We start from the raw sequence: 12,862 nt of genomic DNA on the forward strand, positions 1-12,862 counted from the left end.
TTTTCGGGCTCGTAACTTTGGATGGACAGTCTTAACTGGCAATATCAACACCTTCGATAGGCTGCAGAAAATGGTGATTTCCATTGCCAATAAAATGCGTTCTATGCGAGGAAGATTCTGAATCGGTTTGACATCTCTTTTTATTAATAAATTTTACTTCTTTTTCCCAAAAGAAAATAGACTTATGTCCAATCACCCCCACCAACCCACTTATTTATTGACCTCTGGTGTGAACACTGAACACCATGGTCCTCCTGAATGCCACTTGGTACTCCCTAGCCACCCCCATCCAACGGTCAGAATTCATTTCCAACTAACCAAAAAGATGGCAATCTACCCACAAGACCAGTGAGGCCCATTTCTCATCCCCTCCTGCTTTTTCACCTATAAAAGAGACCAACGGGGAGGTTGGTAGGCAGGAAATCTGACACGATCAATTTCGTGTCCAATTTCCTTGGCACCCACAAGGAGAAAAAGTTCAGCAATCCCCTTCCTCCCTTAATATTGTTCCCTTACTGAGTAGAAACATAGTTCTTCCCCCATTCATCTTCTTCTTGATTTGTTGGCTCCACTCTGCTCTTAGCACCAATCACTATGGAATTCAAACATCTCCTTGAAGACGGTTATCATAATCTTCCATCCGAGAAAACTGATCATCTCAACTGGGAGAAGGCAGCTCAGTCACTGACTGGCAGCCACCTAGACTATGTCAAGTCCATGGTTCGACAGTACAGGACCCCTTTGGTCAAGCTAGAGGGTTCTGGGTTAACCATCGCACGGGTCACTGCCATAGCTCGGTGTTGGCCGTCATCACTGGATGCCGGCAACGTCAAAGTTGAGCTCTCCTCTGCAGCTAAGACCAACGTCGATGCAAGTAGCAACTGGGTCATGGATAGCACATGTAAGGGTGTTGACAGCTATGGTGTCACTACTGGGTTCGGTGCAACGTCACACCGCAGGACCAACCAAGGTGAAGCCCTCCAGAGGGAACTCATTCGGTTCCTCAATGCAGGCATCCTAGTCCCGGGCCTTGACCATGGCTCGACCCTGCCTGTGTCCGCATCTCGTGCGGCGATGCTCGTTAGGACCAACACACTGCTGCAGGGCTACTCGGGGATCAGGTGGGAGATCCTTGAAGCCATCACTAAGCTCCTGAATGCCGGCATCACGCCAATTCTTCCACTGAGGGGCACTATAACTGCTTCTGGTGATCTAGTGCCACTGTCATACATTGCTGGGCTGCTTACTGGCCGGCCTAATGCACGGGCACGAACTCTGGATGGGACCGAGATCAGTGCAGAGGAGGGATTTAAACGAGCTGGGATAACCAGCAGCTGCTTTGAGCTGAAGCCAAAGGAAGGCCTAGCACTTGTCAATGGCACTGCAGTCGCTGCTGGGCTTGCTTCACTGGTGCTATTTGATGCCAACTTGATTGCGCTTCTGGCTGAGGTGCTGTCGGCTCTGTTCTGTGAGGTCATGACAGGCAAGCCAGAATTCACAGACCACCTGACTCACAAGCTGAAACACCACCCTGGCCAAATTGAGGCTGCAGCAGTGATGGAATACATACTGGATGGCAGTTCATACATGAAAGCAGCATCAAAGCCCCATGAGATGAATCCGCTTCAGAAGCCCAAGCAAGATAGGTACGCGCTGCGGACCTCGCCCCAGTGGCTGGGCCCACAGATGGAAGTCATAAGAGCAGCAACAGCCAGTGTGGAGAGAGAGATAAACTCTGTCAATGACAACCCTCTAATAGATGTCAGCAGGAACAAAGCTCTCCATGGCGGCAACTTCCAGGGCACGCCAATTGGTGTTTCAATGGACAACACAAGGTTGGCATTGGCTGCCATAGGAAAGCTCATGTTTGCTCAATTCTCTGAGCTTGTCAATGACTTCTACAACAATGGGTTGCCCTCTAACCTCAGTGGAGGGCCTAATCCGAGCTTGGACTATGGATTCAAGGGTGCAGAGATAGCCATGGCAGCGTATACTTCTGAACTTCAGTACCTCGCCAATCCTGTCACCAATCATGTCCAGAGTGCTGAGCAGCATAACCAGGATGTGAATTCACTTGGCCTCATCTCAGCCAGGAAGACAGCTGAGGCTGTTGAAATCTTGAAACTTATGTCTGCAACCTACATAGTGGCTCTATGTCAAGCTATTGACCTCAGACATGTAGAGGAAAACTTCCGGTATGCTGTGAAGCAATCAGTAAGTCATGCAGCAAAGCTTGTTTTGACAATGGGCAGCAACGGTGAGCTTCTTCAATCACGCTTCTGTGAGAAAGACCTGCTGAGGGTGGTTGAGAGCGAGCATGTCTTTTCATACATCGATGACCCATGCAGTGATGGGTACCCACTAATGCAGAAGCTGAGGCAGGTGCTGGTTCAGTGGACAATGGATAATTCTGAGAAAGCGGATGAAAAGATGTCCATTTTTCAAAAAATTGCTTCTTTTGAGCAAGAACTGAAGACCCAATTGCCTAAAGAGGTGAAACTGGCAAGGAAGGCACTCCAAAGTGGTAATTCTGCAATTCCTAATAGGATCGAGGATTGCAGGACTTACCCTATATATCAATTTGTCAGATCAGAGCTTAAGACATCTCTGCTGTCAGGTGAGCAGGTTCTTTCGCCGGGAGAAGATTTTGACAAGGTGTTCAAGGCAATCAATGAGGGGAAGCTCATCGATCCCCTGCTTGGATGCTTGGAAGGGTGGAATGGTGCTCCCCTCCCAATATGTTAGGTTATTAAAGTCCTAATTGTGTTTGCTTATGATGTTTCTGTTTCCGGTCTCATGATTCCAAATTGAGTCAAGAATGTGCAAATGTAAATTCCAAGTTTCCCAAATATAACGATGTGTTTCAAGCAGGTGTGCTAATGCTAGTGTATGCATATAAGTATGTAACTGTTCGATTAATGTAAACTGTACGACTATTGGCATGGATGCTCTGATACCATCCAAGAATTCAGAGCAAAACACAAAAGCCAAGTGAACACCAGGATCTTAACGTGGTTCAGTCTTACAGACCTACATCAAATTCTAAAGCCTCTCTCACTCTCTTGAATATTATTGATCTCTCCACAAATATATACAAGATCTTGACAGCTTAATTAGAGGCATGAAAATAAGAAAGAGCTCAATATCTTCTATCAAAGGGACGATTTTTCTGATTTAAAGGGCCATCCTTATCAACACTGCTGGTAGGCCTCCTATTTGTTATGGAATCTTTTTTATTCATAGCCGTAAATCCGCAAGTTACCAAAACAGATTTTCTTGACTCTTATGCTGAGATATTTGGATCAGATTCTGAGCTGGATATTCTAACAGCGACTCCTCTGCTTCTTTGCAAAGTGTGCATTGACAAGCAAAATCATAACCCAAAGCTTTCAACCGATCGAGTGAGGATCCTTTTATGACAAGATAAAGGCAGTGTTGACAGGAGATAATGTCAATAATATTGAGCACGATAATGAGACTCTTTCAAGAAGTCCGATAAGGCCAAATGTGAAGCCAAACGAGATCACGCCAATATCAGCCATGATAGTGGGACTCTCACAAGAGATGATGATAAGGCCAAATGTAAAGCTAGTTACGATAGAGATCCCAAGATAGTCGGACACGATAATGGGACTCTCATAAGAAGTTTTGATAAGATCACATGTGAAGCTAACATGATCAAGACCATCGACAATGGACTCTCTCAAACAGTTATGATATGATGAAGACCAAGAATACCGACAATATCAAGTGTGAAGCTAATATGATGGAAATCATTCTTACCGAGAATATCAAGATTATCGTTGATAACGATAATCTTGATATTGAAGATAATACGGTTAGAATGAAGAGAGATCAAGGTAGCAAATGTAACGATGTTATCAAAAAGAAGAATCTAGAAAAAATCAACAAAAGTCGATAACCATGTAATACCTTTAAATAGTGAAAAACTCCACACATGAATTGTTGAGTAGAGTATCGTAGATGTAGGTGGTAGTTCACTGAACCACGTTAAAATTGTGTGTGCATCTTTTTCTTTTATAGCATCAAAGTGTCTTGCATCCTGTGTGATTGGTATATTTTTCTCAATGACATCAACACCCACCGACTGCTCTATCATATTCTTGTACCCCTTCAACTTGAATGTGACAAACTTCATCGTAATTAAACTCAATTATTCAAATTTCCTATTGTGGAAAACATAGTTGTTTGGCCTTATTGAGAGCCAAGACATGATTGGCTTTGTAGATGGCGAAACTCAAATTCCAACTCAAACCATTGATCGCATCTCAAATCCAGAGTTTATTGCTTGAAAAAAATCTAAAAGGCTACTGCGAGGATAGATCACGGGCACTCTGTCCGAGGAAGTGTTGGGTCTCATCGTTGGCCACCAAACATCCAGTGAGGTATAAAATACTCTTATAGAGGCCTTTGCTCATGTTTTGAAAGATTGTGAATTCTTATTGACGCAAAAGTTACAGTCATATCGAAAAAAAACCTCGGTAAATGAATATGTCAATGGGTTCAAAAAAAATTATGATAAACTTGCGGCCATTGGCAAGCCCGTGAAAGATGAAACCATGGTACTCTGGCTCTTCAATGGGCTGGGTCATGAGCACGATGCATTTATTACAATCATGCTGAAACCATCAATTCTATCATATGATGAAGTGGTTTGCTAGATTTAAGGGTGTGAAACCATGAGCACCATACATGAAGAAGGTGTGAATGAGAGCTCTGCATTTTTTGGCCAAAAATTTACTAATCAGAAAAATCGGTTTAACACAAAGCAACGGTTTAACACAATGCAACAGTTTAACTCAAAAGGACACGAGATTATTCAAGCTGGACAAAACAGCAGTCGATTCAATCAAAACAAGACCAAATTTGGTTTTAATCAATTAAATGTCAAAGGCAATCAAGGAAAAGAAAAAGGAGTCCTATGTCAAATATGTGGCAAAACGAACCATAATGCTATTAATTGTTGGCACTGCTTTAATCACGCCTATCAAGCTGAAGATGTCCCGCAGGCTCTTGCTACCATGAAACTTGTTGATATTTAAGATCAAGATTGGTTTCTTGATACAAGAGCCACCTCGCACAATACTACTAATCCAAGTAATCTCGAAACTTGCTCTAAGTATTATGGGTTAGAAAAAATTATGGTTGAAAATGGTGCCAGATTAGATATCACTCCTGTTGGATCCACAAAAATCGAGAATGGTGATCATTATTTTTACCTGAACAATGTCTTGGTTGTTCATGAGACTAAAAAGAATTTGGTGTATGTAAGTCAATTAACTTCTGATATGCCCTATTTATTTGAATTCTCATATGATGGTTTTGTGATTAAGGACAAGAGGACAGGCAGACAAGTGGCAATAGGAAGTAGATTAGGAGACCTGTATGAATTCGACATCTCAAGGAACAAGGTTGATCATAAAAAGCAAGCCTTCTTTTCTTCATGATTTAGAAACTCAAGTTGAGAAGTTTGACATCAATGACTTGGGCATGTGCATGCACAAGTTGTTGACTTTCTTGAAAAAAAATAAAGTGATTTCAATAATATCAAAGTCTATTAAAAGTGCTATATGTGCAAGCTGTCAAATGGGCAAAATAAGTAGACTTTCTTTCCTTTCTGTTGATGATTATTGAATGGAGTTGTTTGAAAAAGTTCATTGTGATCTATGGGGACTTGCTTCCATTATTTTCTATCAAAGTTTTAGGTTTTATGCAATCTTTATTGATGAATATTTTTGTTTTTTCTAGATATTTTTCTTAAGACATAAGTGCACCAAAATTATTGAATTTCATAACTATGTTTAAACTCAGTTTGAAAAATAAATAAAGATTTTTCAAACCGATAAAGGTGTCGCGTTTAGGAGTATTGAACTCGGAACTTAAAGTCAAACAGGATCATCCATCGTAAAAGTTGCACAAAAACTCTAGAACAAAATGGTATAGCTGAACGAAAATATCGGTCTATCACCGAACATGGGTTGACCATGCTTTTTCATGCTCAAATTTCAACCTGATTTTGGGTGGAAGCCTTTTTAACGACATGATGGATTATCAATCGGCTACCTATGTCAAACTTATCTTTGAAAACTCCTTATGAGAAGGTATTTAGAAAGAAATCGGATTACACAAGCTTGCGACTCTTTGGATGCCGATGCTTTCCATATCTCCAGGACTATGCAACCAACAAATTTGATCCAAAAACATTAGCATGTGTTTTTATGGGTTATAATGATCATCACAAGGGTTACCGTTGTTTCTTTTCCCCCATTGAGCATGTTTATACATCAAGACATGTTTTTGATGAAAATGTCTTTTCATATCATAAACCAGGACTTCTCTTCTCTGCCAACCAACACGAAAGTGAGCTTACCAGTTTAGATGAATGGTCTGCTAAGATTGACTCTAATTTTGTCGAGTCTCCTGATTCACAGGATCCCAGAAACATGACATGTGAATTATCACAAGATGTCAGGATCCCACAACATGAACCCATTTTATGGTGAGTGCCTCGTGATCATATTAAATCCCATTTTTTTCTTGGATGAGAATGAAATGGACGTCATTCATTTAAATTGATCTGAAATGAGCCTTATAGACTCTTGATTATATCCTGCATCATTAAGATCCTGCAAAACAGAGCTATCAAGGCCAAAGCCGAGTCCTACATCAGAATCCAATAGGTCCACTCCATTAATAGGAAACAGGCAACAAAGTAAACATTTAGAAATCGGAATTCCTAATGACTCCACTAAGGGGTATTGGATAACCAAAAATAAACTTTTAAACCATTACCAACCTACCAATGTCCTCCTAACCATACCACTTAGACACCACTACCTAAACTCTTCCAACCGTATGACCTTGAGTAGTAGTTAAAAAGGAAATTTAAAAAAAAAACACTAAAAGTTTGGGAATTAATAAAAAAACACTGGATTTTTTTTAAACGCACCTGAAAATATCATGATTAATTAAAAGGGCCCAGGAGTAATGCGGCTCAGGCTGGGTTCGTTTAAGCCCGGTTAGGACTATGTCAGATTAAATAAACAAGCCGACCTTTGAACACAAGCTCAAGCTCGTTAAATATAAAATGGTCCCACCTTGATCAAGCTTGGCTAATAGTCATACAGTGGCTACTTTTAGAATATGTATACTTTTTTGGGGATAAAAGGCACAAACACAGGGTTTTATCCAAGTGGGTAGTGTATTTGATTCTTTGTACAAGAGGTGGGTGTTTTGAATCCCACCCTTTGCACATTCATTGAAGAAGTTTTTTTCAAAAAATACGGCTTGAGCCGAGCCGAGCCGAGTTTGTATATGTGTTGTTCAAGCTCGGCTCGAGCCGAGTTTGTATGTGTTGTTCAAGCTCGGCTCGAGCTGAGCTTGAACATGTCTTTTTCTGAATGCGCTGAGCTTTTTTATCCTAAGCTCAGCTCGTGTGCACCCCTACACAGAAGTTTGCTTCCTTCAAGTTTTATGTTAAATGTGATGCAGAATTACCATGTTACCCTTAACAAGGTAAGGATCGGCCTCACAGAGAAAGATGGTGAGATTCTCAATCTCTTGCAGCATAGGACCAATGTGATAAGGCAAGGCTCCAAGAACAACCCATCTCTACTGATATGATTTGGGAAAGTTGTCACCTTGAATGAACTATGAAATTCATTTAATCATTATAATTTCAGAAATGAAATAAAACATAAGATGCGACGTTAACAATACCCTGCACAAGCTTTACTTCCATGTGTCCGATAGTTATTTTTTTATGTCATTAAACAAGTAATGAAAATATGCATAGCAAGGGAGAGGGTTGACGATTTTTGGGGGAGTAAAGTTCTGATCATTTAGTTTGACACTCCTCTTATACCTAAATGGGAAGAGTTATTCTTTGGTACATTGTCAGAGAGAGATCTTTATTGACAGGTGTTGCGCAGGGTATGATGGATATTCCTTTGGACGTAAGAAAGCTACAACTTAGTAGGATCCTTGGTTTGGTGTGAATGCATGAAAGTGAAAAAGCCAAGAAAGAGGGAAAACATTGAGGCAAGGATTCTTTGAATCAAGGTTTGTATTGTGACCTGTATCAGTAAATAAGATATGTATCGTATCATAAAAAATCATAAATTTTTAATAAAAAAAATAAAAAATAACAAAAAATCTAAAAAAAAACACAGCACATGAAATAATGATGAATTGTACAACAATAAAATCACATATGAAGCATTTATGTATCTATGAGCTCCAAAAGGCATTATAACCAAGTTTTTTAAAATAACACATGAAACAATAACTAAGTTTTTTAAAAATGTATCATCAATCATCAATCATCATTATCTTCTTCTTCATTTCCTTCTTCTTTGATATTTGCATCATCTTCAATGTACATGGGCTCTTCATCATCTACGTCATGAGTTCCTTTCACGTTTATCCATTGAATGACTTCTTTATTCAAAATGTTTGTTTTTTCTTGAACTCATGCATCCAATACATCAAAAAATTTCAAACTAATGGGACCAAATTACTCTTTGTTTTCCTTGATGATAATTTATATTTGCCTAAAAAGATGACATAAAAATTTATAATTAATTGGGTTTTGTATGATATAAAAAAATTTAAGTAAACACATAAAAATAAAAAATAACCTTTATAAATTATATACATTTATCTCAGTCGTAAGTTATAGCGAACGTAGGTGAGGTCATTGAGCATTTTGTGATACAATCCATTTTTTATTTTGTATGTATTTGCTCAAAGACGGTCTAATTTCTCTCGCATCCCCTTGCACTACATGTTTGACTAAGAATGTGAATGAAAAAAGCTCTCAAGTTTTGAAAATACCACTTCTAAACCTGGTCCACCACCTGTCTCAAAAAAAATAAAAAATAAAAAAATTAATAAGACAATAATAGATACAATCATACGAAATATCATAACTAAATAACAATATGAAATTAAAATTGAAATAGATAAAATAAATTACTTGGATGCATCGTGGCATGGTTTCGTACTGTTGCAGGTCTCCTTGTATCATACGATGCATTATTATAAATCTCTATTTCCTTATGATTTTGATCTTGAATGTCATAATCAGAGTTCAACCTTTCAATGCAATCCAAGAGTTTCTTGTTGATTTTTCTATCTATTTTAAATATAGGAGAATATCTAAATGTAGGATTTAAATAATATATTGCAGCATAAAGAGGTTGATGAAGTTTCTCAGTCCACCTATGATAAATAATGTTCCATATAGGGATGCACAATTTTTTTCTCATTCAAATTATTTTCAATGGTCTCTTTTGCCTTATTCATGGCCTCATAGAGATAACTCATAATTAATTTATCTTCATTGTCAACTAATTGAAGCACCTTCACTAAAGGTATAGTGATTCTCAACAACTTTACACATGAATCCTAAAATTCACTTATCAATACAATATCTATAATTTCTCTTTACTTTTTTTTTGTATGGGGATATGCATTTCACTCATATGATGAAAATACTTTTTTAGTGCAATTCTATTTTGTACTAGACTTTGCACTGTGCACAACGAATCAATTTAACACCACTAGTGTACTCATCAAGTTCAAAATCCATACATGATTGTAAATAAATTTAGTAACTTGGCGGCATTTAACTGTGTGTTTTATCTTATCCATGTTGTCAATATCCTCAAGCATGAGGTATATGCAATTAGCAGTACACGGGATCCAAAGAATGACCCATAATTTTCTGTCATTCTTTACACGTTGCCATATAATTTGTTGCATTATTAGTAATGAATTGTTGGACCTCTTTCACAACTAAAACGAATATCCTAAGCAATACATTTATTGTCTTAGGCGTATCAGACAGATCAATTGGTTTCAAAAATATAGTTTCTTTGAGGCAATAGACAATCTATCTATTCACCCATCTGTCTTAATGTTACACCCAATTTCTCTCCATGATTGTCTCATCTTATCACAATATGCTTTCACTTTATTCACATTAGTATCTAATTTTTTTCTCTCAAAGCATGATATGAAGGTATTTTATATCAAGACCCGATACTAGTTCTGGCATATGTCATGACTTGAAAATGAAAAAAAAATGTTTCATTTAAAAGAATGCAGACATCATAGAATCAACTCGCAACCATGACATTCATTTGTTCAACTAATTATTGTGGAGTCAATAGCAACACAAATGTCAGATTATGCCCCACGGGCAGTTCTAGGAAAAGAAAAACTCTTAATTGAGCCTTCAGCTCTACCTCATCTCGAAGAACTCCCTCGTACTCCTCTTTCTCTTTTGCTTCTTCTTTTTGTTCTTTTGGCATTACTACTAGCACCAACCATACATTTCTCCTTCATTGTATAACGTCAAACTTCTAATGTTATGCTAAGGGTTGTAGGATCAGAAGTAGGAAATCCATCTTCATCTTTCTAGGGTTGTGCATACCCCATTTCTACCTCACTCGTTTCTTTTTTTTTCTCTCTAAAACCAGTGAGTAATTATTGATTGTCATTTCATGACATTTGGAAACTCCCTTAACATGCATGCAGCAACATTTAGATGGGTCTCGAATAAATAACTCAATAAGAAGCAAATAATAAGTTTTTTTTACCTTAACTCAATTCTTTGAGTGAAAAATGGTGGAAATACACTCTTACTTGAACAAATTGCAAAAGTCTTTTTTCTTGCACACGGATTAGCCCCCAAATCACTCTCACAAGTCTTAGGGTGTATGAATACCTCTCTAATGGCTTTTACATAAAATGAAAGAGTTGTCCCTTAAGCGGTCTTTAAAACTCAAAAAGGCAAAAAGGCAACTCGGCCATTTTTTAAGTACATTGATATTGTATCGTATGATACAATACGATATGGGCATGTATTGTATGATACATAAAATACAGATATGATATACACTTGCATTGCGATATGAGTGTATATTATATCACTATTCCTCATAGTAATGATATATCATAGTGTGTCATACAATACGGTACAATACAAACAACCTTGCTTTGAATTGTTAATTAGTAAATTTACCCTCTTAACTCATCTTGAGTTAGTGATTAACTCTGGGTAAATAAATGGAAGTTTTTTATTAAAACTAAAAAAGTTTAAGTGAATTTAAAAAAAATCAAAACTTAGAAGTGTTCTTTATTGATGTCCAAACTTTAGGTGCTTTTTTTAAAATCTCCTTAATTAAAAAACCACATCAACCATTAAATCAAATATTTAGGTGAATAAGGGAAGCTCAATGATTATGATCAGCAGAACAAGATAAAAGAATAGACCATTCAATCTTTGCTAAACATGCCAAATTATGATCATGGAGAGATTTAATTTCCAATCCACCCTCTTGATGTGGTTTACATACCTAAGCCCAATTAAGAAGTTGAATATGATGATGATATTGGTTGTCATACCAAAGTAATTGACACGAGTTTTTCCATCTTCTTTAACACATAATGGAGAAGAAGAAAATAGGACATCCAATAGATTGGAGAATTAACCAAGACAGATCTGATCATAATCAGTAGGTTTGCTTAGATTTTTGTATATGCAGCACATTGGATCCCTGTTTGTTTTGGTTTACACAAAAAGAGATGGACCTGGTTTGGATCTTAAGTAGGATTTGACATATTTAATTTACTAATCTAGGTCTAGGTTAAACTAGCATATCAATCTTAACAATTATATAAAACTCTTCTCTTTCTCAAATCTTAACAATTATCCAAAAACTCTTCTAGTATCTAGTGCCCAGTAATGATGCAATTATGACTCTAAGCAATAAGTTAGAATTGGTTGGTTGGGCATGGGTTAAGCAAAAATCATCCTAAAAACCTATTTTTCAAATACATTACCAGGAGCTCTACTTGCATGTGTGAAATCCACTTCCTGGGAAGATGTTTTTGAAACTTGTGTGGAAAAATTATGGAAAACACATTTCTCATTAAATAAGAAACTTGTTTACTATCATATGAAAAATTAATATGTTGTATACTTTACATGGAAAACATATTTCCTATATGTTTCTCTTACGTTTCACTTGGATAAGAATTTTTTTTTAGTATAAAAAAGTCAAGACAAATATACTATTTAAACTTTTAATTGTTGAAAAAAATTATACCACTTAAATTTATACCAAATCCATGCGTGCCTCATTAAGGCAGATCAATTAAAAGGCAGACACGAGAGACCCTTTATTCAATGAAAGAAAGACAAACAAAAAGTCTCTTTTCGTAGCATGGTCATTTTGGTTTTGCGGTGAGATAGCTAAAGAGTTTCCATACACAAAACTGATGATTGTTGATGCGGTCGTACCATTTGAGCAACTTGTAAAGCACAGGAGTGTGTAAGATCTTTATTCATGTAAAAAAGAGTGAAGGTTATTGTCAAAGTAAGTGGGTCTGTGAAAGTATATACTTCATGAATGTCGGGCCGATAGTGCCTTCCATGTGTAGGAAGTCAATACATGGTTAGCGCTATCGTTCGGTTGAGTGGGCCATTAACGGTCTAGGGACCACCCAAAGACCGTGTTGTGGTCAAAACGCATTTGAGGCCTATGTAGGTTTTTTCTGTCTGTTAAATGAGTCACCACCTAGATGTGAGTTGTTGCTTGATTGTTGACACTCACTCAGGGTGCTGCCGGGTTGGGTTGGTGCTCACCCTTTGCAGGCATCTTGTTTGATTTGTTTGTCGAAGCCACACCTTGATTCTACTAGCTAGTGCAGTTTAGCAGTGCCAGTGGCGATTTTACTGGATGTGCCGGTTGAAGACATGGAATGGGGGAATGAGTTGATTAATTCTCTCATTTTAACCCTAAATCACAGTTCTTGGGTAAGGGCGGTTTGG

The 12,862-nt window shown here is 37.7% G+C and overlaps 1 protein-coding gene across 1 annotated transcript; it reads left to right on the forward strand.

Moving 5' to 3' along the window:
* Positions 1–411: 411 nt before the first annotated feature.
* On the forward strand, positions 412–2,878 carry LOC149844840 (phenylalanine ammonia-lyase 1-like). The gene has a single exon (XM_089997360.1). The coding sequence runs from the start codon at positions 595–597 to the stop codon at positions 2,743–2,745; it is 2,151 nt and encodes a 716-aa protein (XP_089853486.1). The 5' UTR covers positions 412–594; the 3' UTR covers positions 2,746–2,878.
* Positions 2,879–12,862: the final 9,984 nt, after the last annotated feature.

This window comes from Nuphar pumila, chromosome 2 (genome assembly GCF_984573655.1).
Source record: "Nuphar pumila chromosome 2, dmNupPumi1.hap1.1, whole genome shotgun sequence".
Lineage (NCBI taxonomy): Eukaryota > Viridiplantae > Streptophyta > Magnoliopsida > Nymphaeales > Nymphaeaceae > Nuphar > Nuphar pumila.